Source organism: Pristiophorus japonicus, chromosome 1, assembly GCF_044704955.1.
Source record: "Pristiophorus japonicus isolate sPriJap1 chromosome 1, sPriJap1.hap1, whole genome shotgun sequence".
In the NCBI taxonomy this organism is placed as follows: Eukaryota; Metazoa; Chordata; class Chondrichthyes; family Pristiophoridae; genus Pristiophorus; species Pristiophorus japonicus.
Window position 1 is genome coordinate 321,455,751 of NC_091977.1, and position 19,654 is coordinate 321,475,404.

The window sequence follows — 19,654 nt, forward strand, 5'->3', positions numbered from 1 at the left end:
TGCTCCCAGGTCCCTGCCAATGGAACCCTAACTGGACAGTATCAAGGGTGCATTAGAAATCTCATTCCCAAATCATTATCCAGGTAGGAGAATTGGTCTTGACTTCAGTGTCTCCACCCGACCTCATCAGCTACAAGAGCTCAATATGGGAAATCCCAAGCAGAACTATACATCCTCACTGAAATATGCACTAAAAAGACTTGCATTTATGTAGTGCCTTTCACGACCTAAGTTTTCAGAAGTGCAGAATTAGAAGCAAATATTTTTTATATACTAATCCAGAAGGATCTACTTTATAATAGCATTATGAACTGTTAGAACAATTTAGATTGACTATTAATAGATTTGGATGTACAACAACAACTTGTATTTATATAACATTAAATTTGTACAATACATTAAAATAATACACCACTTAAAAATATTCCAACACTTCATTAATATTGATTTTAAAAACTCAATTGCTCAGCCATTTACAGAACCATGCAGTTCCGTGGAAACCTGAAAGATAATAGATTTCTGCGCTCCTCCAATTGTGCCTTCTTGAGCCTCCCTGATTTTAATCGGTTCAAACAGGTTTTCAGCTGCCAAGGCCCGAAGCTCTGGAATTCATTCCCTAAACCTACCCTTCTTGCTTTAAGAGGCTCCTTAAAATCTACATCTGCCCCAATATCTCCCTTTGTGGTTTGGTGTCAAATTTTGTTTGACAACGCTCCTATGAAGCACCTTGAGCTGTTTTACAACGTCAAAGGCACTATACAAATGCAAGTTGTGGTTGTTACCTGGTAGCCCAGTAGGTGGCACTCTTTCGAGCTTGGGGTTAAGAACTTTTGTTCATCCAGCATAAAAGATCAGTTTTATTCAGATAGCAAACCTATACAAAAGACTTACAATCAGCAGCTGTGAAGTTAGGTAACGAATCATAACTTTTTTCACTGTTCATGATATCCTAAAAGGAAAAAGAAAATGTTTTTTTTTTAAATGGAGTTGTACATATAAACAGCTGCATTGCAGTCCAAAACAGAAGAGATACCATTTCTGAAATTGTAATTCTACCCTTACACAGGTCTATAAAATCAATCCACCGGCAGCAATCAGCCAGCTCACAAGTACTGACGCAGCTGTCAATTTCTGGTCTTGTATTCACCAGTTTTGAAAGCAGCAGCTGTAATTGAATGCGCTCTGTCCTGGACTAATTGTTTCTTTCTGCATCTCATGCTTTTGACTCCCATTATCAATCCCTCCAACAAACAGATTTGAGAATTAATGAAGTGCAGCTACACTGTTTTAACTACTTTAGTTTGAGTTTCGCTCCATGCACTTTTGTTTTAAAGAGGATGAAGGTACCAAGCACATGGAGAAAAACAAACTAATGGGGGCCAGTAAACACGGATTTAGAAGGTTAAGCTAATAGGGGGAGAAGAAGAGGGGTGGGAGGAGGTTTGTGTGGAGCATCAACATCGGCATGGATCTATTGGGCCGAATGGCCTGTTTGAACTGTACATTCTATGTAGAATCATAGAATGATACAGCACAGAAGGAGGCCATTTGGCCCATCGTGCCTGTGCCGGCTCTTTGGTAGAGCTGTCCAATTAGTCCCACTCCTCTGCTCTTTCCCCATAGCCCTGTAAAAATGCATATAATACTATGTAACTTTTCAATCATCAGCATTTTTGCGTGCCAGGTTATAAGTGCATTAGTACGCCGTGTAAAGGTTTAATTAAAAAAGGAGGGGTAACTGGAAGGAAACTATTCTTGTGAAACTGAAGGTTTCTTTTCAGTTGCCTCGTTCAAGATGACAAACCTGTTTTTTTTCCTCGCAAAAAGGTTATTTTGGCTCCTTAAGTCACACATTAACTGTAGGCAAGAAAGCAGCAGGGAAACTGCTCACAAACCTCCACAAATACTGCTCTGAATGGGCCAGCAAAATCCAATGGCAATTATCCCCTTGCCTCCCGAACCCCCCTCCGATTTTCCACTCCCATGTGGTGAAGGATCTGCCCCTATTCAACACTACCAGTGCAAAAGTGAAAGAAACGCGCATTAACAAAACGAATAGCCGGATAGTACCATAGTTAGAGTCATAGAACGACAACACACAAGGTTACTATTCGGTACATTGCGTCTATGCTGGCTCTTTAGTAGAGCTATCCAATTAATCCCACTTGGGCATTGCACTGTTACACATCTGGGCTCCAATGAATGGAACTGACAGGAAGGAAGTACTGACCCCAGTTGAAATGACTTTGGTCAGTCTTAAATCAGATTCCTAGTGGATGCAGGTTTAAATCATAAAGATGTCCACAATTGAACTGAGAAGTTCGCTCCCAGATTGTGCACCAATTTAAATCTTAAAAATAAGACCTTTACTTGTCAGTTTAAAATTACTGAATGCTTCAACTCACCTCCATAATTCCTATATAATAGGAAAAGGGTGTAACCCGCAGTCCCTTCACCATAATGTCAGATAAATGATATGGATACAGCATGAGATGTTCTCTGCTATATTTAAACAGCTCTTCATAGTACTTGCGTTCATCTTTCTTGATGTATCTCACTGGGGTCAGGTGGGGGGGCGGGAGGGGGAGAAGAGAAGAGAGAAAATAGTCAGCAATGCAGTGGAATTACAACCACAACAACTTGAATTTATATATTCCCTTTAACGTAACTAAATGTCCCAAGGCGCTTCACAGATGTGTTGTCAGACAAATTTAAGAGTCACATATTAGGACAGGTGACCAAAATCTTGGTCAAAGAGATAGGTTTTTAGAAACTTAGAGGAGAGTTGGAAAGGTTTAGCAAGGGAATGCCTGAGCTTAGGTCCTAGGCAGCTGATGGCACAGCCGGCAAGGGTGGAGCGATGGAAATTGGGGACGCGCAGGGAAATGTTCCTTAATTTTTTGGGGGTGCGCGGTCCCTTTAACGGGCTGATTGGCCCATTCAAATTTCATCACAGGCGCGGTTTTTCCCTATTGTTAAGCAGGCAAGCGGCCTGCACGGGTGCTCCAGATGGCCGCCCAGCTTAAAGGGAACATTGGTAAAGGGCCGTGAGCAGGTTTTGTCAATAGTCAGACTATCTTTCAGACTCGGAAATGCAGGGCAGTCCGAAACAAGCCAATTTAGGTTACATAAAACAGACACTAGACAAAATTGGTAAGATTCCAATCTAATTTCTGACATATATAGACTGGAGAAAAGGGGTCAAGGAGGTGGGGCGGGAGGGGAGAAAGGGGAGAAATTCATCTTTCATTAATACAAGTTGCATACTTCCAATACATCGGGGCGTTGTGCAGCATTTAGCGCTTAACCATTCACATGACCGTATGGGACCTGATGAATGACGTACGAATGCAGCAAGAATTGGATGACATTCAGACTTGAGCTGATAAATGGCAAGTAACATTCGCGCCACAAAAGTGCCAAGCAATGGCTATCTCCAACAAGCGAGCGTCTAGCCACCACCCCAACATTTAACGGCATTACCATCCCCAAATCCCCCACCATCAATATCCCGGGGGTCACCATTAACCAGAAACTTAACTAGACCACCCACATAAATACTGTGGCTACAAGGGCAGGTCATTCTGGGTATTCTGCAGCGAGTGCCTCACCTCCTGACTCCCCAAAGTCTTTCCATCATCTACAAGGCACGTCAGGAGTGTGATGGAATACTCTCCACTTGCCTGGATGAGTGCAGCTCCAACAGCACTCAAAGAAGTTCGGCACCACCCAGGACAAAGTAGCCTGCCTGATTGGTACCCCATCCACCACATTCAACATTCACTCCATCCACCACTCGGCAAGGCTTCTTCAGCAGCATCTCCCAAATCCGCAACTTCTACCATCTAGAAGGACAAGAGCAGCAGGCGCATGGGAACACCATCACCTCTAAGTTCCCCATTAAGTCACACACCATCCTGACTTGGAAGTAAATTGTTGTTGCTCCATCGTCACTGGGTCAAAATCCTGGAACTCTATCACGATCAGCATTGTGGGAGTTCCTTCACCACACAGAATGCAGCGGTTTAAGGTGACTCACCACCATTGCCTTCTAAAGGGCAATTAGGGACAGGCAATAAATGCTAGCCTTGCCAGCGACACCCACATCCCAGGAACAAATAAAAAAAACATACCATTCAAAATACTGTACGCCAGACTTCACTAATGAAATGTTCTTGTTCTGCTTACCCAAGTTACTTCTGTACCGCAGCTGATTGCGGATGCTATAAAGCAGAACGTGTTTCTCGTACTCGCGCTGCGAGTTCCCAAGACTCTGTAAAACACATCACAAAGCAGTTATCATCTTCCTTATTATGAAGCTCTGAAAATTAACAGCATTGACTCGAGCAGAGCTATATCCTTTGTACAGTTACAAAAATAGAGCACAATTTTTATTTATTTTTTATGCTTTCGTGCACAAATAGCAATGTGATAATGACCAGATAATTTGTTCATCAGTGATGCTGATTGAGAACTCCATTTAAGTCCAGTGAGAGTAGCAGATGGGGCCTCGGTTTAACTCATCTGAGATGAAAGATGGCACCTCCAACAGTGCAGCACTCCCTCAGCACTGCACTGAAGTGTCAGCCTAGATTTTTGTGCTCAAGTCTCTGACTCAGTACCTTCTGACTCAAGAGGCAACCGTGCTACCCGCTGAGCCACAGCTGACACCGCGGTAATTTTACACACATTCCACATGACTTTATGCATTAGTAAGCTCTTCTTCTAGGCATATCTGCCTCTACCATTGAAATATAATCATCATCATCGGCAGTCCCTTGAATCGCTTCCACATCAAAAAGTTCACAGGTGTATAATGTCGGAAAGTGTGAGGTCATGCACTTCGGCAGAAAAAAATCAAAGAGCAAGTTATTATTTAAATGGAGAAAGATTGCAAAGTGCTGCAGTACAGCAGGACCTGGGGGTACTTGTGCATGCAACACAAAAGGATAGTATGCAGGTACAGCAAGTGATCAGGAAGGCCAATGGTATCTTGGCCTTTATTGCAAAGGGGATGGAGTATAAAAGCAGGGAAGTCTTGCTACAGTTATACAGGGTATTGGTGAGGCCACACCTGGAATACTGTGTGCAGGTTTGGTTTCCATATTTACGAAAGGATATACTTGCTTTGGAGGCAGTTCAGAGAAGGTTCACTAGATTGATTCTGGAGATGAGTGGGTTGACTTATGAGGAAAGGTTGAGTGGGTTGGGCCTCTCTACTCATTGGAATTCAGAAGAATGAGAGGGGAGCTTATCGAAATGTATAAGATTATGAGGGGGCTTGACAAGGTGGATGCAGAGAGGATGTTTCTACTGATGGGAGAGACTAGAACTAGAGGGTATGATCTTAGAATAAGGGGCCGCCCATTTAAAACAGAGATGAGGAAAAATTTCTTCTCTGAGGGTTGTAAATCTGTGGAATTCGCTGCCTCAGAGAGCTGTGGAAGCTGGGACATTGAATAAATTTAAGACAGAAATAGACAGTTTCTTAAATGATAAGGGGATAAAGGGTTATGGGGACCGGGCAGGGAAGTGGAGCTGAGTCCATGATCAGATCAGCCATGATCTTAATGAATGGTGGAGCAGGCTCGAGGGGCCGTATGGCCTACTCCTGTTTCTATTTCTTATGTTCTTATGTTTCAATGAAGGACCTAAAATTCCAGGTCCCAAACTAAATCTTGAAAGGTGGAAGATGCCTGTACGTGGATTTTTTTTAAAATGTGGTGACAGTTGCACACCAGCCACAAGGGCTTGACAGAGCTTGGTCTTGGTCCAGTGGCAAGGATTAACCAAGACGACTGGAGACAGCTCTGCTGCACAGACCTAGTGCGCACACATATCGCATTGTGGGCTGGCCCGTGCTGTCCCCAAGCCCTCGCCTCTTCTGGGCCCCGAACTCGCGCCCATTGAAATAACTGCACCAAGAACATGCACAAACACAATTTAATGGTTAATTACAAGGTGCTTAAGATAGAGTTCATGATGATTGCTATATGTAAATGCAATTTAATTCCTAAATGCAAAATTGCAGTTTGATCTTAAAAAGCTTTATGTAATACAAATAAAACTGTCACATGGATAGATTTAAAGTAATGGAGACTGGTAACACCCAAATTATCTCCTCTGCTAAGAAACTAAGTAGTACCTTAGATGCATTTGCTCCCCACTCCAGGAACTTGAGCACAAGATCTATGCTGACACCCCAGTGCAGTACTAAGGGAGCGCTGCACTGTTGGAGGTGCCGTCTTTTGGACGAGACGTTAAACCGAGGCCCCATCTGGCCAATATTAATCCCGCAATTAACATCAATGAAAGTAGGAGATGAAAACTGCAGCATGGGGCACCAGTGAATCAGTAATCACAGAGTGGCAAACACTAGCGAATTTAAGAGTTAAATGGAGAAGTTAGAGTGGGCAGCAGTGAACATCTAAAAAGGTACAGAAGCATGGCTGGCACCAGCCAATCAATAAATTCATAGTACAGCGGGCATACCAACGAATCAATAAATGAAATGGAGGGACGGGCCACCGACAGAAGCATAAATGAATGCAGTGGAAATGAGTTGCTTAAGTGAGCTGTGGGCAAATCAAAGAAAAGTCAGTAAATTAACAAAGCAGCAAGTAACAGTGAACTAACAAATTCAGAGCAGTCGGCACTGCAACATCTCAACAGATCAATGGAACAGTGAGCACAAATCAAGTTAATGGTACTGCATGCACACCAACAAATGGATAATCTAATGAAGTACACTGAATAAATTCATAACAGGCACACCAAATCACAAATCAACAGATTAATGGAGCAGCAGTGAATTAATGGATTCATAAAGCAGAGTTTATGCCAAAAAATAATCAATAAATTAGCAGTGCAGCAGACAAAGCAACAAAATTATGTTAACGGAGTAGCAGACGTTATTGTATTAATGCATGATCAGGCACCAGTCAATTATTTGCGGGGGGGGGGGGGGGGGGGGTTGTTACGAATTTGTAGGATTAGAAATTGCAGTTTGCAATTCCAAGGTTGGTAGGCTCACAACCAGCCACTTCATCATACATCACTAGATAAAGCCAATAGGATGGGTAAGCCAGCCCAAAACTGGGTGGCTAACAACAATATCAGCGGGGATTTGCACAGGCCACATTCCAAAGTAGGCCTATGGGTGGGAAAGGAAGGTCTCTGCAGATGGGCATGGGAGGCCAGGGGCCTGTTTATTGGGTGAAAATCCCCAAACATTGAAATTAAAACATCTGATAATCAGGGGAGAAAACACCCAAAGGTCAGGATGGTAGAAATTACTGTTAAATTGTGTCAGATTTTAGTAACTTACTCCACAGTAATAACTACAACTACTGGCTTTATATCGCAGCTTTAACATATTTCAAGTGGCATTATCAAACAAAATTTGACACCGAGCTACAGAAGGTGATATTAGGACAGGTGACCAAAACCTGGTCAAAGAGGTAGGTTTTAAGAATCGGCTTAATGGAGAGAGGTATCCAGGCCTTCAGTGATCAGACACTGCATCTACATCATGACTTGCATTACCAAAAATACATTAGAAAAGCAGACATGATGACCCGTAATTAGTGGTCAATGGCGAAGCGATAGCAATCAGTGCTGACCTCAAAGAAAACTGCCCACAGAGATCTTATGATCTCTGGTGAGAACTTTAGCTTCCTTGACGTGAAATTGATTGTGACGTTGTGAAAAGGGTAATTCTAGTGAAGAGCAGCAGTGATGTCAAGAAGCTGTCTAAGCAGCCAATCACATTGAAGAATTTTCACAGGTAGCAAACCAGGAAATAAAAGGCTCTGCACTTTTCAAAAATGTTAGAGTACGAAATAAAGACTGGTGCATACACGAGGGTAAGGTTGAAGCCTAAACTTTACAATTTTTAAAAATCTAGTCATTTTTGATCATAATGGAGAAATTTGATATTCCACAAATATAAAATTAGTTTTTCAGGGCCAGAATGATTCTTTAGCAGTCAATGCGCTGTTAAAAACCCAGTTACACCTATTCTAACAAGGCTCAACATGTAATGAGGTATTTAACAATGATATTAGCGGGAAGTTTTTGTCAGTTGCCCTGATTTCTGGCTATGTGGGGAGGGGTGGCAGGGGGTCCACAGCGCAGCTGGTGTTGTAGCAGTGAATGACTGACTGCAACTTCAGGATTTCTGCAATTAGCTGTACATGCACTAAATCTTGAAGTTAGTCAGTTTCAGAGGGGTAATGATGGCAGACGCTGCATGCCATGCACAAGACTTTTAGCAACATTTGACATATGCTACATAGGAACAGGAGGAGGCCATCGAGCTCCTCGAGCCTGTTCCACCCCTCAATTACATCATGGCCGATCTGTATCTTATCGCCATCTGCCCGCCTTGGTTCCTTAACCCTTAATGCCCTTGACTAACAAAAATAGGCAGGTCACCAGCATTTTCTATTTTTAATTCATTGTATATGAGGTGCAATCATAGCAAATAGCATATGACCAGTTAATTTGTTTTCGAAGCAATCGCATGCAACGCTCTTACATTTCTCAACCCTTTACTTTACAAAAGTTTGCTTCATCGAACTTGAAGTGCTTGTCCACAGATCAAACTTATGTATGCAACACCTTGTAACCAGCATTCTACCGCCACCAGAGGGCGCATCTGTTGGAGTCCCATGGTATCCCAGCATCCCTTGGGAGCACTGCATATAAGCAGGCCTCCCATCCTGTGTCAGCACTCTGCAGTCAGAATAAAGAGACTAAGGTCACACTTACTCATGTCTACAGTACTCAGTCACATTGCTTTGAGACATAACAACTGGCAACGTGTAATAAATAACGAACCATCACACGAAAATGAGAGAATTGTTGGTATCCTGGAGAAATTCTCATACGGTGACGATTAGGAAGCCTTTGTGGAGTGACTCGACCAATACTTCGTGGCCAATGAGCTGGAAGGGAATGAGAACGCTGCCAAACGAAGGGTGGCCCTCCTCACCGTCTGCAGGGCAACAACTTACGGCCTCATGAAGACTCTTCTTGCTTCGATGAAACCAACAACCAAATCGTATGAAGGACTGTGCACGCTGGTCCAGGAGCACCTAAATCTGAAGGAGAGTGTTCTGATGGCAAAGTATCGATTTTATACATGCCAACCGTCTGAAGGCCAGGAAGTGGCGAGCTACGTCGCCAAACTAAGGCGCCTTGCAGGACATTACGAATTCGGTGGATTGCTGGAGCAAATACTAAGAGACTTTTTTGTGCTTGGCATTGGCCATGAGGTTATCCTTCGCAAACTATTGACTGTTGAAACACCGAACCTGAGCAAAGCCATAACGATAGCCCAGGCATTTATGTCCACCAGCGATAACACCAAACAAATTTTGTAGCAAAGATGCATCGGCAAGTACTGTACACAAAGTAACGTCGTTTTCAGGCAAGAATGCATATGGTAGAACGTACACGCCTGCAGCTGCAGATCTTTAGATGACTCAGAGTCCGCCATCAAGTGTGAATGCAAGGCAATTAACACCTTGTTGACGCTGGAGAGGTGATCATCGAGCCCATCAATGCCGCTTCAAACACTATGCGTGCAAAGGCTGTGGAACAATGGGACACCTCCAGACGAGCTGCAAACCACCATGTTGCAGAGGATGACCGATCCATGGCGGATCAAACTGAACTAGAGACTCGAACCGAGGAGGCAGACGTGTACGGGGTACACACCTTCACCACGAAATGTCCACCGATCATGTTAAAAGTTGAACTGAACGGAATTCCAGTATCCATGGAATTGGTCATGGGCAAAAAAGCCTTCGAGGGGCTGTGGTGCAACAAGGTACAAAGGTCCAAGCTGAGAACTTACACTAAAGAGCTGATCCCTGTAATTGGCAGTGCAGCAGTAAAGTCTCCTATGGTGGAGCGATGCACAAACTACCACTATGGATTGTACCAGGAGATGGCCCCACACTGTTCGGCAGAAACTGGCTGGGAAAAATCCGCTAGAACTGGAACGACATCCGAGCGCTTTTGTCCGTCAACGACGCCTCATGTGCCCAGGTTTTGAGCAAGTTCCCGTCGTTGTTTGAGCCAGGCATCAGAAATTTCTCTGGGGCGAAGGTGCAGATCCACTTGGTGCCCAATACACGACCCATCCACCACAAGGCATGTGCGGTGCCATACATGATGCGAGAGAAAGTGGAGATCAAGCTGGACAGGCTGCAACGAGAGGGCATCATCGCGCCGGTCGAGTCCAATTGTTCCAATTCTCAAGGGCGATGGCACGGTCAGAATTTGTGGGGACTATAAAGTAACGATAAACCGTTTTTCGCCGCAGGACCAGTTCTCGCTACCCAAGGCAGACGACCTATTTGCGACGCTGGCAGGAGGGAAGACGTTCACCAAATTGGACCTGACCTCGGCCTACATGACGCAGGAGCTGGCGGAATCTTCGAAAGGTCTCACCTGCATCAACACGCACAAAGGTCTGTTCATCTACAATAGATGCCAGTTTGGGATTGGATCGGCCGCGGCGATTTTTCAAAGGAACATGGAGAGTATGCTAAAGTCGGTTCCGCGCACCGTGGTTTTCCAGGACAACATATTGATCACAGGTTGGGACACTATCGAGCACTTTTAGAACCTGGAAGAGGTTCTAAGTCGGCTAGATCGTGTGGGACTCAGGTTGAAACGCTCGAAGTGTGTTTTCCTGGCGCCAGAGGTCGAGTTCTTAGGGAGAAGAATTGCGGAAGACGGCATCAGACCCACCGACGCCAAGACCGAGGCCATCAAGAATGCGCCGAGACCACAGAACGTGACGGAGCTGCGCGTCATTCCTGGGACTCCCCTATTATTTTGGTAATTTCCTACCTGGGTTAAGCACCTTGCTAGAACCTCTACATGTGTTGCTATGCAAGGGAGATGACTGGGTAAGGGGAAATCACAAGAGACTGCTTTTGAGAAAGTCAGAAATCTGTTATATTCCAACAATCTGCTTATTCTGTATGACCCATGTAAACATTTAGTGCTAGCTTGCAATGCGTCTTCGTACAGGGTCGGGTGTGTGTTACAAGCAAACAAATCGGGAACATTGCAACCGGTCGCTTATGCGTCCAGGAGTTTGTCCAAGGCCCAAAGGGCCGACAGCATGATTGAAAAAGAAAATCTGGCATAAGTTTACGGGGTGAAAAAAATGCACCAATATCTGTTTGAGCTCAAGTTAAAGTTAGAAACTGACTATAAGCCGCTCATATCGCTATTCTCAGACAGCAACGGTATTAATACCAATGCCTCTGCTCGCATCCAAAGATGGGCGCTCACGCTGTCTGCATATAACTATGTAATTCGCCACAGGCCAGGCACAGAGAACTGTCGGCTACCATTGCCCACCACTGGGGTGGAAATGGCACAGCCTGCAGACTTGCTCTTGGTGATAGATGCATTTGAAAACAAAAAGTCACCTGTTACGGCCCGCCAGATCAGCACCTGGACCAGCCAGGATCCTTTACTGTCCCTTGTAAAAAACTGTGTCCTTAATGGGAACTGGGGTAATCACATGGTTTTGCCTATGAAAGGCAGGGAAACGTTCATACTCGACCTACACAGTACCCACCCAGGTATAATAATGATGAATGCTATAGCCAGATCCCATGTGTGGTGGCCCGGCATCGACTCAGATTTGGAGTCTTGCACGCGCCAATGCAACACTTGCTCTCAACTGAGCAATGCACCCAGGGAGGCATCGCTAAGTTTGTGGTCATGGCCCTCCAAACCGTGGTCTAGGATCCACATTGACTTCACTGGCCCGTTTCTAAGCAAAATGTTTTTGGTTGTTGTGGATGCTTATTCAAAATGGATTGAGTGTGTAATAATGTCTGTAAGCACGTCCACTACCACCATCGAAAGCCTACGAGCCATGTTTGCCACGCACGGCCTGCCTGATGTCCTTGTTAGCGACAATGGGTCGTGCTTCAGCAGCGCGGAATTCAAGGAATTCATGACCCACAATGGGATCAAACACGTCACATCTGCCCCGTTCAAGTCCGTATCGAACAGCCAGGCAGAACGGGCAGTGTCGGAAGGCTCCCTGCAGACCCGCCTGCCCAGAGTCCTGCTCAGCTACCGCACAAGACCCCATTCGCTCACCGGGGTTCCACCTGTCGAACTGTTCATGAAAAGGGCACGCAAAACAAAGATCACTCGAGTCTCACCCTGTAAATAAGTGTGCTATTGACTTTGGGGGGGGGGGGGGGGGGGCGGCAGTGATGTTATGTATGCAACACCTTGTAACCAGCATTTGACCGCCACCAGAGGGCACATCTGTCGGCATGCCAAGGGATCCCAGCATCCCTTGGGAGCACTGCATATAAGCAGGCTTCCCATGTTGTGCCAGCACACTGGAGTCAGAATAAAGAGACTAAGGCCACACTTACTCAAGTCTACAGTACTCAGTCACATTGCTTTATTTGCAACATAACAAGTATATATTGTATTCCCAAGATAAAACTAAATATAGAATATAAAGCTGAAAAAGTGCTTTATTTTGTCGCCATCTTCTTTCGCATGGTAGTAGCAAAGCAAATCAAATGTCAATATCCAAGTGATACATTTATATGGCGACTTTCACAAACTTAGGACGTGCCAAAGTGCTTTACAGCCAATGAAGTACTTTTGAAACCAAACAACTTAACTGGTCAGGGGAAGAATGTTAGCTGGGCGAATTTCCTACTCTTTAAAATAATACCTTTAGGTATTTACAGCCATTCGAACAGAGAGTCAGTTTACATCACAGCTGAATGATAGCAGCTTTACCAATGTAACACTTCCACTTGTACTGCACAGTCAGCCTAAATTGTGTGCTCAAGTCCTAGAGTGGGGCTTGAAGGCACAGCCTTCTGACTCAGAGGCGAGTGTGTTACCATTGAGGCAAGCTGACACAAAGTCCTGTGCAATCATTTTGCGCATAGCTATTGTCTCATTATTAGTTGCAGAATCACTATTAATCTTTCTCGCAAGAATTAAATAATTACAAATAAATAATATTGGGGAAAAAAATTCTGCACAAAACATACACAACTGTTAACATAATCTACATCTTTTCACCCAGCTCTGCAATGACCAAAAGATAGCATCTCTAAATAACAGCAGCTGATTTCTGTTAAGCTCAGGTGTTGCCTCCTCCAGTAAGTTTTTCCGGTATTGTACCATCATATTCCCATGACAGAAAATATGCAACCCAGCATTACTTATTGCATGCAATGCTCCTTCATTTCTCAATCCTTTACAAAAGTTTACTTCATCAAATTTATTGAGTCCACAGATCAAACTATTAAGAATATATTGTACTCCCAAGGTAAAACTAAAACTGACATATGGATGCAAAGCTGAAAAGTATATTATTTTGCAAAATATTACAGCTGGTAATTAAATCAATAGCTGCATCCAATTATAGCTGTTTCATATTTAAAAATGTCCCATTTGCATTCAATGCATATTATCTCAATCCTTTTATAAAAATGGTACAATCCCATTCAGCTTCATATATGGTTACTGTTTAAGAAAGCATCACATGGTGTCAACTGAACCAAATACCTTCAACCAACAAAATTGAATACAGAATGGCACCAGCAAGAATGCTGGAGCTGCAAGGATGATGCAGCAGGGATGTGGGGGAACGACAGCTTCAGGTGACATAAGTATTCTAACACATTCGAGCTCTTAGGGTCAGGTGGCCAAGCCTGAACAAACGAACTTGCATTGAAAGCGCCTTTCACGCTGGACGTCCAAAAGCTCTTTACAGCCAATGAAGTACTTTTGAAGTGTAGTCACTGTTGTAATGTAGGAAAAACGGCAGCCAATTTGTGCTCAGCAAGCTCCCACAGGCAGCAATGTCTCAATGACCAGATAATCTGTTGGTTGAGGGATAAATATTGGCCAGGACATTAGGGAGAGCTCCCCTTGCCACGGGATCTTTTACACCCACATGAAGGGGTGGACGGGGCCTCGGTTTAATATCTCATCCGAAAGAATGCACCTCAGACAGTGCCGTACTCCCTCAGCACTGCACTGGGAGTGACGGCCTGGATTTTTGTGCTCAAGTCTCTGGAGTGGGACTTGAGTGCACGACCTTCTGACTGAGAGGTGATGGTGTTACCCACTGAGCCACGGCTCTTGCTCTCTGGTCCCTCCCATCCCCACCCTACCCGGGGCACACTGGCCGCCCTGGGGCCGGGCTCACCTGCTTGACGTTGCCTGGGAGCTTGGACCACGGGTAGTTCTGCCGAATGTGAAACTCCACGTCAATGTTCATGGCGAGCGGCCTATCGGCCCGGCCCAGAGCAGAGCAGAGCAGAGCCAAACCCAGAGCTAAAACTGGCCCGGGACCGCCTGCTGTCGGGGGCTTTGCTGGCCGGCTTTGTCGGTTCCTCTTAATCCATAGCGACGCTCAGCGGAGGGCCATGAGGATGTGAGGGAAAGCAGAAGGCGGCCGGAGCTCAGAGCCTGCACCCCAGGCCGCGGCCGACCGGCCTCTCACTCGCTCGGTCACTGCGGCTCGAGCGCGCTCACTTCCGACTTCACGGGTAAGCGGACACCATCGCTGCGGGCCAGCCGGCACTCCGCTGCCTGCGTGCGTGCGCGCCGCGTCCGCTAGACACGGTGCGCGCGCGCCATCAGCTAGTCACCGTACGTGCGCGCTGCGTCAGCTAGTCGCGTGCGTGTGCGTGTGCGTGTGCGCGCACCGTCAGCTAATCAACGTGCGGGCGTGCGAACTCCGTCAGCTCGTCAACGTGCGCGCGGGAGAGGGAGGGGGCACGGCCATCCCACGGATCCAACATCAGAGGCTGGCTGGCTGTCGTGTTTAAATGGGCAGTGAGCCGGCGCTGCTGCTGTTGTTCTGGGTTATCAGGTGTCAACGGGAGAACGAGCAGGCGGTGTCCACCGCAATGCCACATTACAACAGTGACTACACGTCAAAAAGTACTTAGAACATAAGAATTAGGAACAGGAGTAGGCCACCTAGCCCCTCGAGCCTGCCCCGCCATTCAATAAGATCATGGCTGATCTGGTCGTGGACTCAGCTCCACTTCTCCGCCCTCTCCCCGTAACCCTTAATTCCCTTATTGCTGAAAAATCTATCTATATGTGACTTGAATACATTCAATGAGCCAGCCTCAACTGCTTCCTTGGGCAGAGAATTCCACAGATTCACAACCCTCTGGGACAAGAAATTTTTTCTCAACTCGGTTTTAAATTGGCTCCTCCGTATTTTGAGGCTGTGCCCCCTAGTTCTAGTCTCCCCACCAATAGAAACAACCTCTCTGCCTCTATCTTGTCTATCCCTTTCATGATTTTAAATGTTTCTATAAGATCACCCCTCATCCTTCTGAACTCCAAGGAGTAAAGACCCAGTCTACTCAATCTATCATCATAAGGTAACCCCCTCATTTCTCGAATCAGCCTAGTGAATCGTCTCTGTACCCCTTCCAAAGCTAGTATATCCTTCCTTAAGTAAGGTGACCAAAACTGCACGCAGTACTCCAGGTGCGGCCTTACCAATACCTTATACAGTTGCAGCAACACCTCCCTGCTTTTGTACTCCATCCCTTTCGCAATGAAGGCCAACATTCCATTTGCCTTCCTGATTACCTGCTGCACCTGCAAACTAACCTTTTGGGATTCACAAGGATGGGAACTTGGGGGGTGCCAGGACCGCCCTCCGGGAGCTGCCTGTCTTTTACAGGGAACTCATCAGGGTCTGGAACAAAGTCTCCACCAAGCGCAGCTCTCCGCCGGCTGGAGTGGCGGCCGTCCTGCAGGAACCGCTGCTCGGGAATCCGTACCTCCACGGCCGAGGTTTTATGTGGCGGTCGGAAGAGAGGGCTGTGGCTGGTGAGGTGACCAGGGTCAGGGACCTGCTCGATGGCGGAGGAGCGGGCTGGATGGCGCCAGACACGCTGGCGCGGCGCCTAAATTCTGCCAACGTCCGCCACGCGGCCGATGCCATCGAGTCGCTAAAAACAGCTCTGGGCCCTGACTCCGTTAGGTGTATCGAGGAGGCTCAGGCACGTGGGGAGATCCCGTCCGAACTGACCCCCGTCCGGACGGAATTCCTCATCGGCGCCAAACCCCGGAACCTCCCTCGGGGGCCGGCGCCTCACAACTTGAGCCGCCTCGGGGAAATCCCCTCCGTGCCTTTCAGTTCCGCGCGGAGGGGTTTCCTGTACGGGCTGCTCCTGCACACCCTCAACTTTGCCATCCTCGCCGGCCGTCCGGACACGTTATGGCGTACCATCTTGCCGTCCGGAGGAGGCGGGGGTCCCCGATGGAGGGCACTCTACGCAGGGGTCCTCCCACTATTCATCGGGGACTTGGCCTGGAGGGTGGTGCACGGAGCAGTGCCGTGCAACAAATTTTTAAGCCGGTTCACGGACTCCCAGGCCGCCTGCAATTTCTGCGGTCTGGAGGAGTCCGTGTTCCATGTTTTTATTGAATGCACGAGGTTGCAGCCCCTGTTCCACTATTTGAAGGGGCTGCTCCTGAAATTCTGGCTGCACTTCAGTCCCACTCTCCTGATCTTTGGGCACCCTGTGCGGAGGGGAGCGGGTAGGTCCGAAGGCCTCCTCGTAGGACTGCTCCTGGGCACGGCCAAGGGTGCCATCAGCCGGTCCAGGCAGCGGGCGGTCGAGGGGGTCGTTCAACCTGACTGCCTGCCTCTCTTCCGCTCTTACATCCGAGCCAGGGTGTCCCTGGAGATGGAGCACGCGGTGTCCACCGGTACGCTCGCGGCCTTCCGCGAGAGGTGGGCACCGGAGGGACTGGAGTGCATCATCACGCCCGGCAACCAAATTTTAATTTGATATTACGTTTTAAAGTTTAATTTGTTTTAATTGCCGGTGCTTTTAGTGTCCCCCTCTCCTTTTATAGGGGGCACTGGAAAAAGGAAAAAATTTGATTTTAGTGCCCAAAAAAAAACAAAGAAAAAAGAAAAAGAAAAAAAAAAGAAAAAAAAGGGCCTTGTAAATGTCTGGTGTGTCATCCAGGTTGGGTGGCACGGATAAATGTTTTATGTTTTGCAGGTAGACTCTAAAAGAGTTTCATGCACAAGGACCATCAGCCGGTCCAGGCAGCGGGCGGTTGAGGGGGTCGTTCAACCTGACTGCCTGCCTCTCTTCCGCTCTTACATCCGAGCCAGGGTGTCCCTGGAGATGGAGCACACGGTGTCCACCGGTACGCTCGCGGCCTTCCGCGAGAGGTGGGCACCGGAGGGACTGGAGTGCATCATCACGCCCGGCAACCAAATTTTAATTTGATATTACGTTTTAAAGTTTAATTTGTTTTAATTGGCGGTGCTTTTAGTGCCCCCCTCCCCTTTTATAGGGGGCACTGGGGAAAAAAGGTGATTTTAGTGCCCAAAAAAAAAACCCAAAAAAAAGAAAAACAATAAAAACCCCCCAAAAAAACCAAAAAAAGAGGGCCTTGTAAATGTCTGGTGTGTCATCCAGGTCGGGTGGCACCGATTAATGTTTTTGTTTTGCAGCTAAACTCCAAAAAGAGTTTCATGCACAAGGAAACCAAATTTTAATTTGATTTTACGGTTTAAAGTTTAATTTGTTTTAATTGCCAGTGCTTTTAGTGTCCCCCTCCCCTCTTATAGGGGGCACTGGAAAAAATTTGATTTTAGCGCCACAAATAAAAACCAAAAAAAAGAAAAACACAAAAAAGGAAAAAAAAAGGGCCTTGTAAATGTCTGCTGTGTCATCCAGGGCGGGTGGCACGGTTTAATGTTTTTTGTTTTACAGATAGACTCTAAAAGAGTTTCATGCACAAGGACCCCCAGATCCCTCTGCACCACAGCATGTTGTAATTTCTCCCCATTCAAATAATATTCCCTTTTACTGTTTTTTTTCCCAAGGTGGATGACCTCACACTTTCCGACATTGTATTCCATCTGCCAAACCTTAGCCCATTCGCTTAACCTATCCAAATCTCCTTGCAGTCTCTCTGAATCCTCTACACAACCCGCTTTCCCACTAATCTTAGTGTCATCTGCAAATTTTGTTGCACTACACTCTGTCCCCTCTTCTAGGTCATCTATGTATATTGTAAACAGTTGTGGTCCCAGCACCGATCCCTGTGGCACACCACTAACCACTGATTTCCAACCGGAAAAGGACCCATTTATCCCGACTCTCTGCTTTCTGTTCGCCAGCCAATTCTCTATCCATGCTAATAAATTTCCTCTGACTCCGCGTACCTTTATCTTCTGCAGTAACCTTTTGTGTGGCACCTTATCGAATGCCTTTTGGAAATCTAAATACACCACATCCATCGGTACACCTCTATCCACCATGCTCATTATATCCTCAAAGAATTCCAGTAAGTTAGTTAAACATGATTTCCCTTTCATGAATCCATGCTGCGTCTGCTTGATTGCACTATTCCTATCCAGATGTCCCGCTATTTCTTCCTTAATGATAGTTTCAAGCATTTTCCCCACTACAGATGTTAAACTAACCGGCCTATAGTTACCTGCCTTTTGCCTGCCCCCTTTTTTAAACAGAGGCGTTACATTAGATGCTCTCCAATCCGCTGGTACCTCCCCAGAGTCCAGAGAATTTTGGTAGATTATAACGAATGCATCTGCTATAACTTCCGCCATCTCTTTTAATACCCTTGAATGTATTTCATCAGGACCAGGGGACTTGTCTACCTTCAGTCCCATTAGCCTGTCCAGCACTACTCCCCTAGTGATAGTGATTGTCTCAAGGTCCTCCCTTCCCACATTCCTGTGGCCTGCAAATTTTGGCATTGTTTTTGTGTCTTCCACTGTGAAGACGGAAGCAAAATAATTGTTTAAGGTCTCAGCCATTTCCACATTTCCCATTATTAAATCTCCCTTCTCATCTTCTAAGGGACCAACATTTACTTTAGTCACTCTCTTCCGTTTTATATATCGGTAAAAGCTTTTACTATCTGTTTTTATGTTTTGCGCCAGTTTACTTTCGTAATCTATCTTTCCTTTCTTTATTGCTTTCTTAGTCATTCTTTGCTGTCGTTTAAAATGTTCCCAATCTTCTAGTTTCCCACTAACCTTGGCCACCTTATACGCATTGGTTTTTAATTTGATACTCTCCTTTATTTCCTTGGTTATCCACGGCTGGTTATCACTTCTCTTGCCGCCCTTCTTTTTCACTGGAATATATTTTATTTGCGCACTATGAAAGAGCTCCTTAAAAGTCCTCCACTTCATTGGCAGTAAAGTGCTTTCGGACGTCCTGAGGTTGTGTACGGCACTCTAGAAATGCAAGTCTTTTTTTAAATCATAGAGTACAGAAGGAGACCATTCATCCCATCGTGCTTATACCAGTTTTTTTGAAAGAGCTATCCGTTGCGCACAGAAACCTCCCACAAACTGTAATGTGATAATGACCAAATCATTTGTTTCTATGTCTACTTCTTTTATGTTGGTAATGATCATTGATGGCTATTGCCATGGTCAATTAAAATTTAGCAAGTGCTCCCTCCTCTTTTCCCTTAGCCCTGCAAATTTCTCCTCGCAGGAGTTCTATTTTTTTTCAAAAACCACACTTGCAATTTTGAGTGGTGAAACACCTGGTAATATGTTTGGAAACAATGGACTCAGTGGTGGTTACATACA

At 45.9% G+C, this 19,654-nt stretch overlaps 1 protein-coding gene across 3 annotated transcripts in view; it reads right to left on the reverse strand.

Annotated features, from left to right (window-relative positions):
• The window catches only part of fam91a1 (family with sequence similarity 91 member A1), a 104,419-nt gene extending 89,780 nt beyond the window's left edge, over positions 1–14,639 (reverse strand). For all 3 annotated transcript variants that reach the window (XM_070888633.1, XM_070888626.1, XM_070888617.1), the window contains exons 1-4: positions 14,234–14,639; positions 4,189–4,273; positions 2,406–2,557; positions 892–949 (exon numbers count right to left, since the gene is read on the reverse strand). In XM_070888633.1, coding sequence (XP_070744734.1) covers positions 892–949; positions 2,406–2,557; positions 4,189–4,273; positions 14,234–14,305 — 367 coding nt within the window. In that variant the 5' untranslated portion in view covers positions 14,306–14,639. The remainder of the gene's footprint in view (positions 1–891; positions 950–2,405; positions 2,558–4,188; positions 4,274–14,233) is intronic.
• Positions 14,640–19,654: the final 5,015 nt, after the last annotated feature.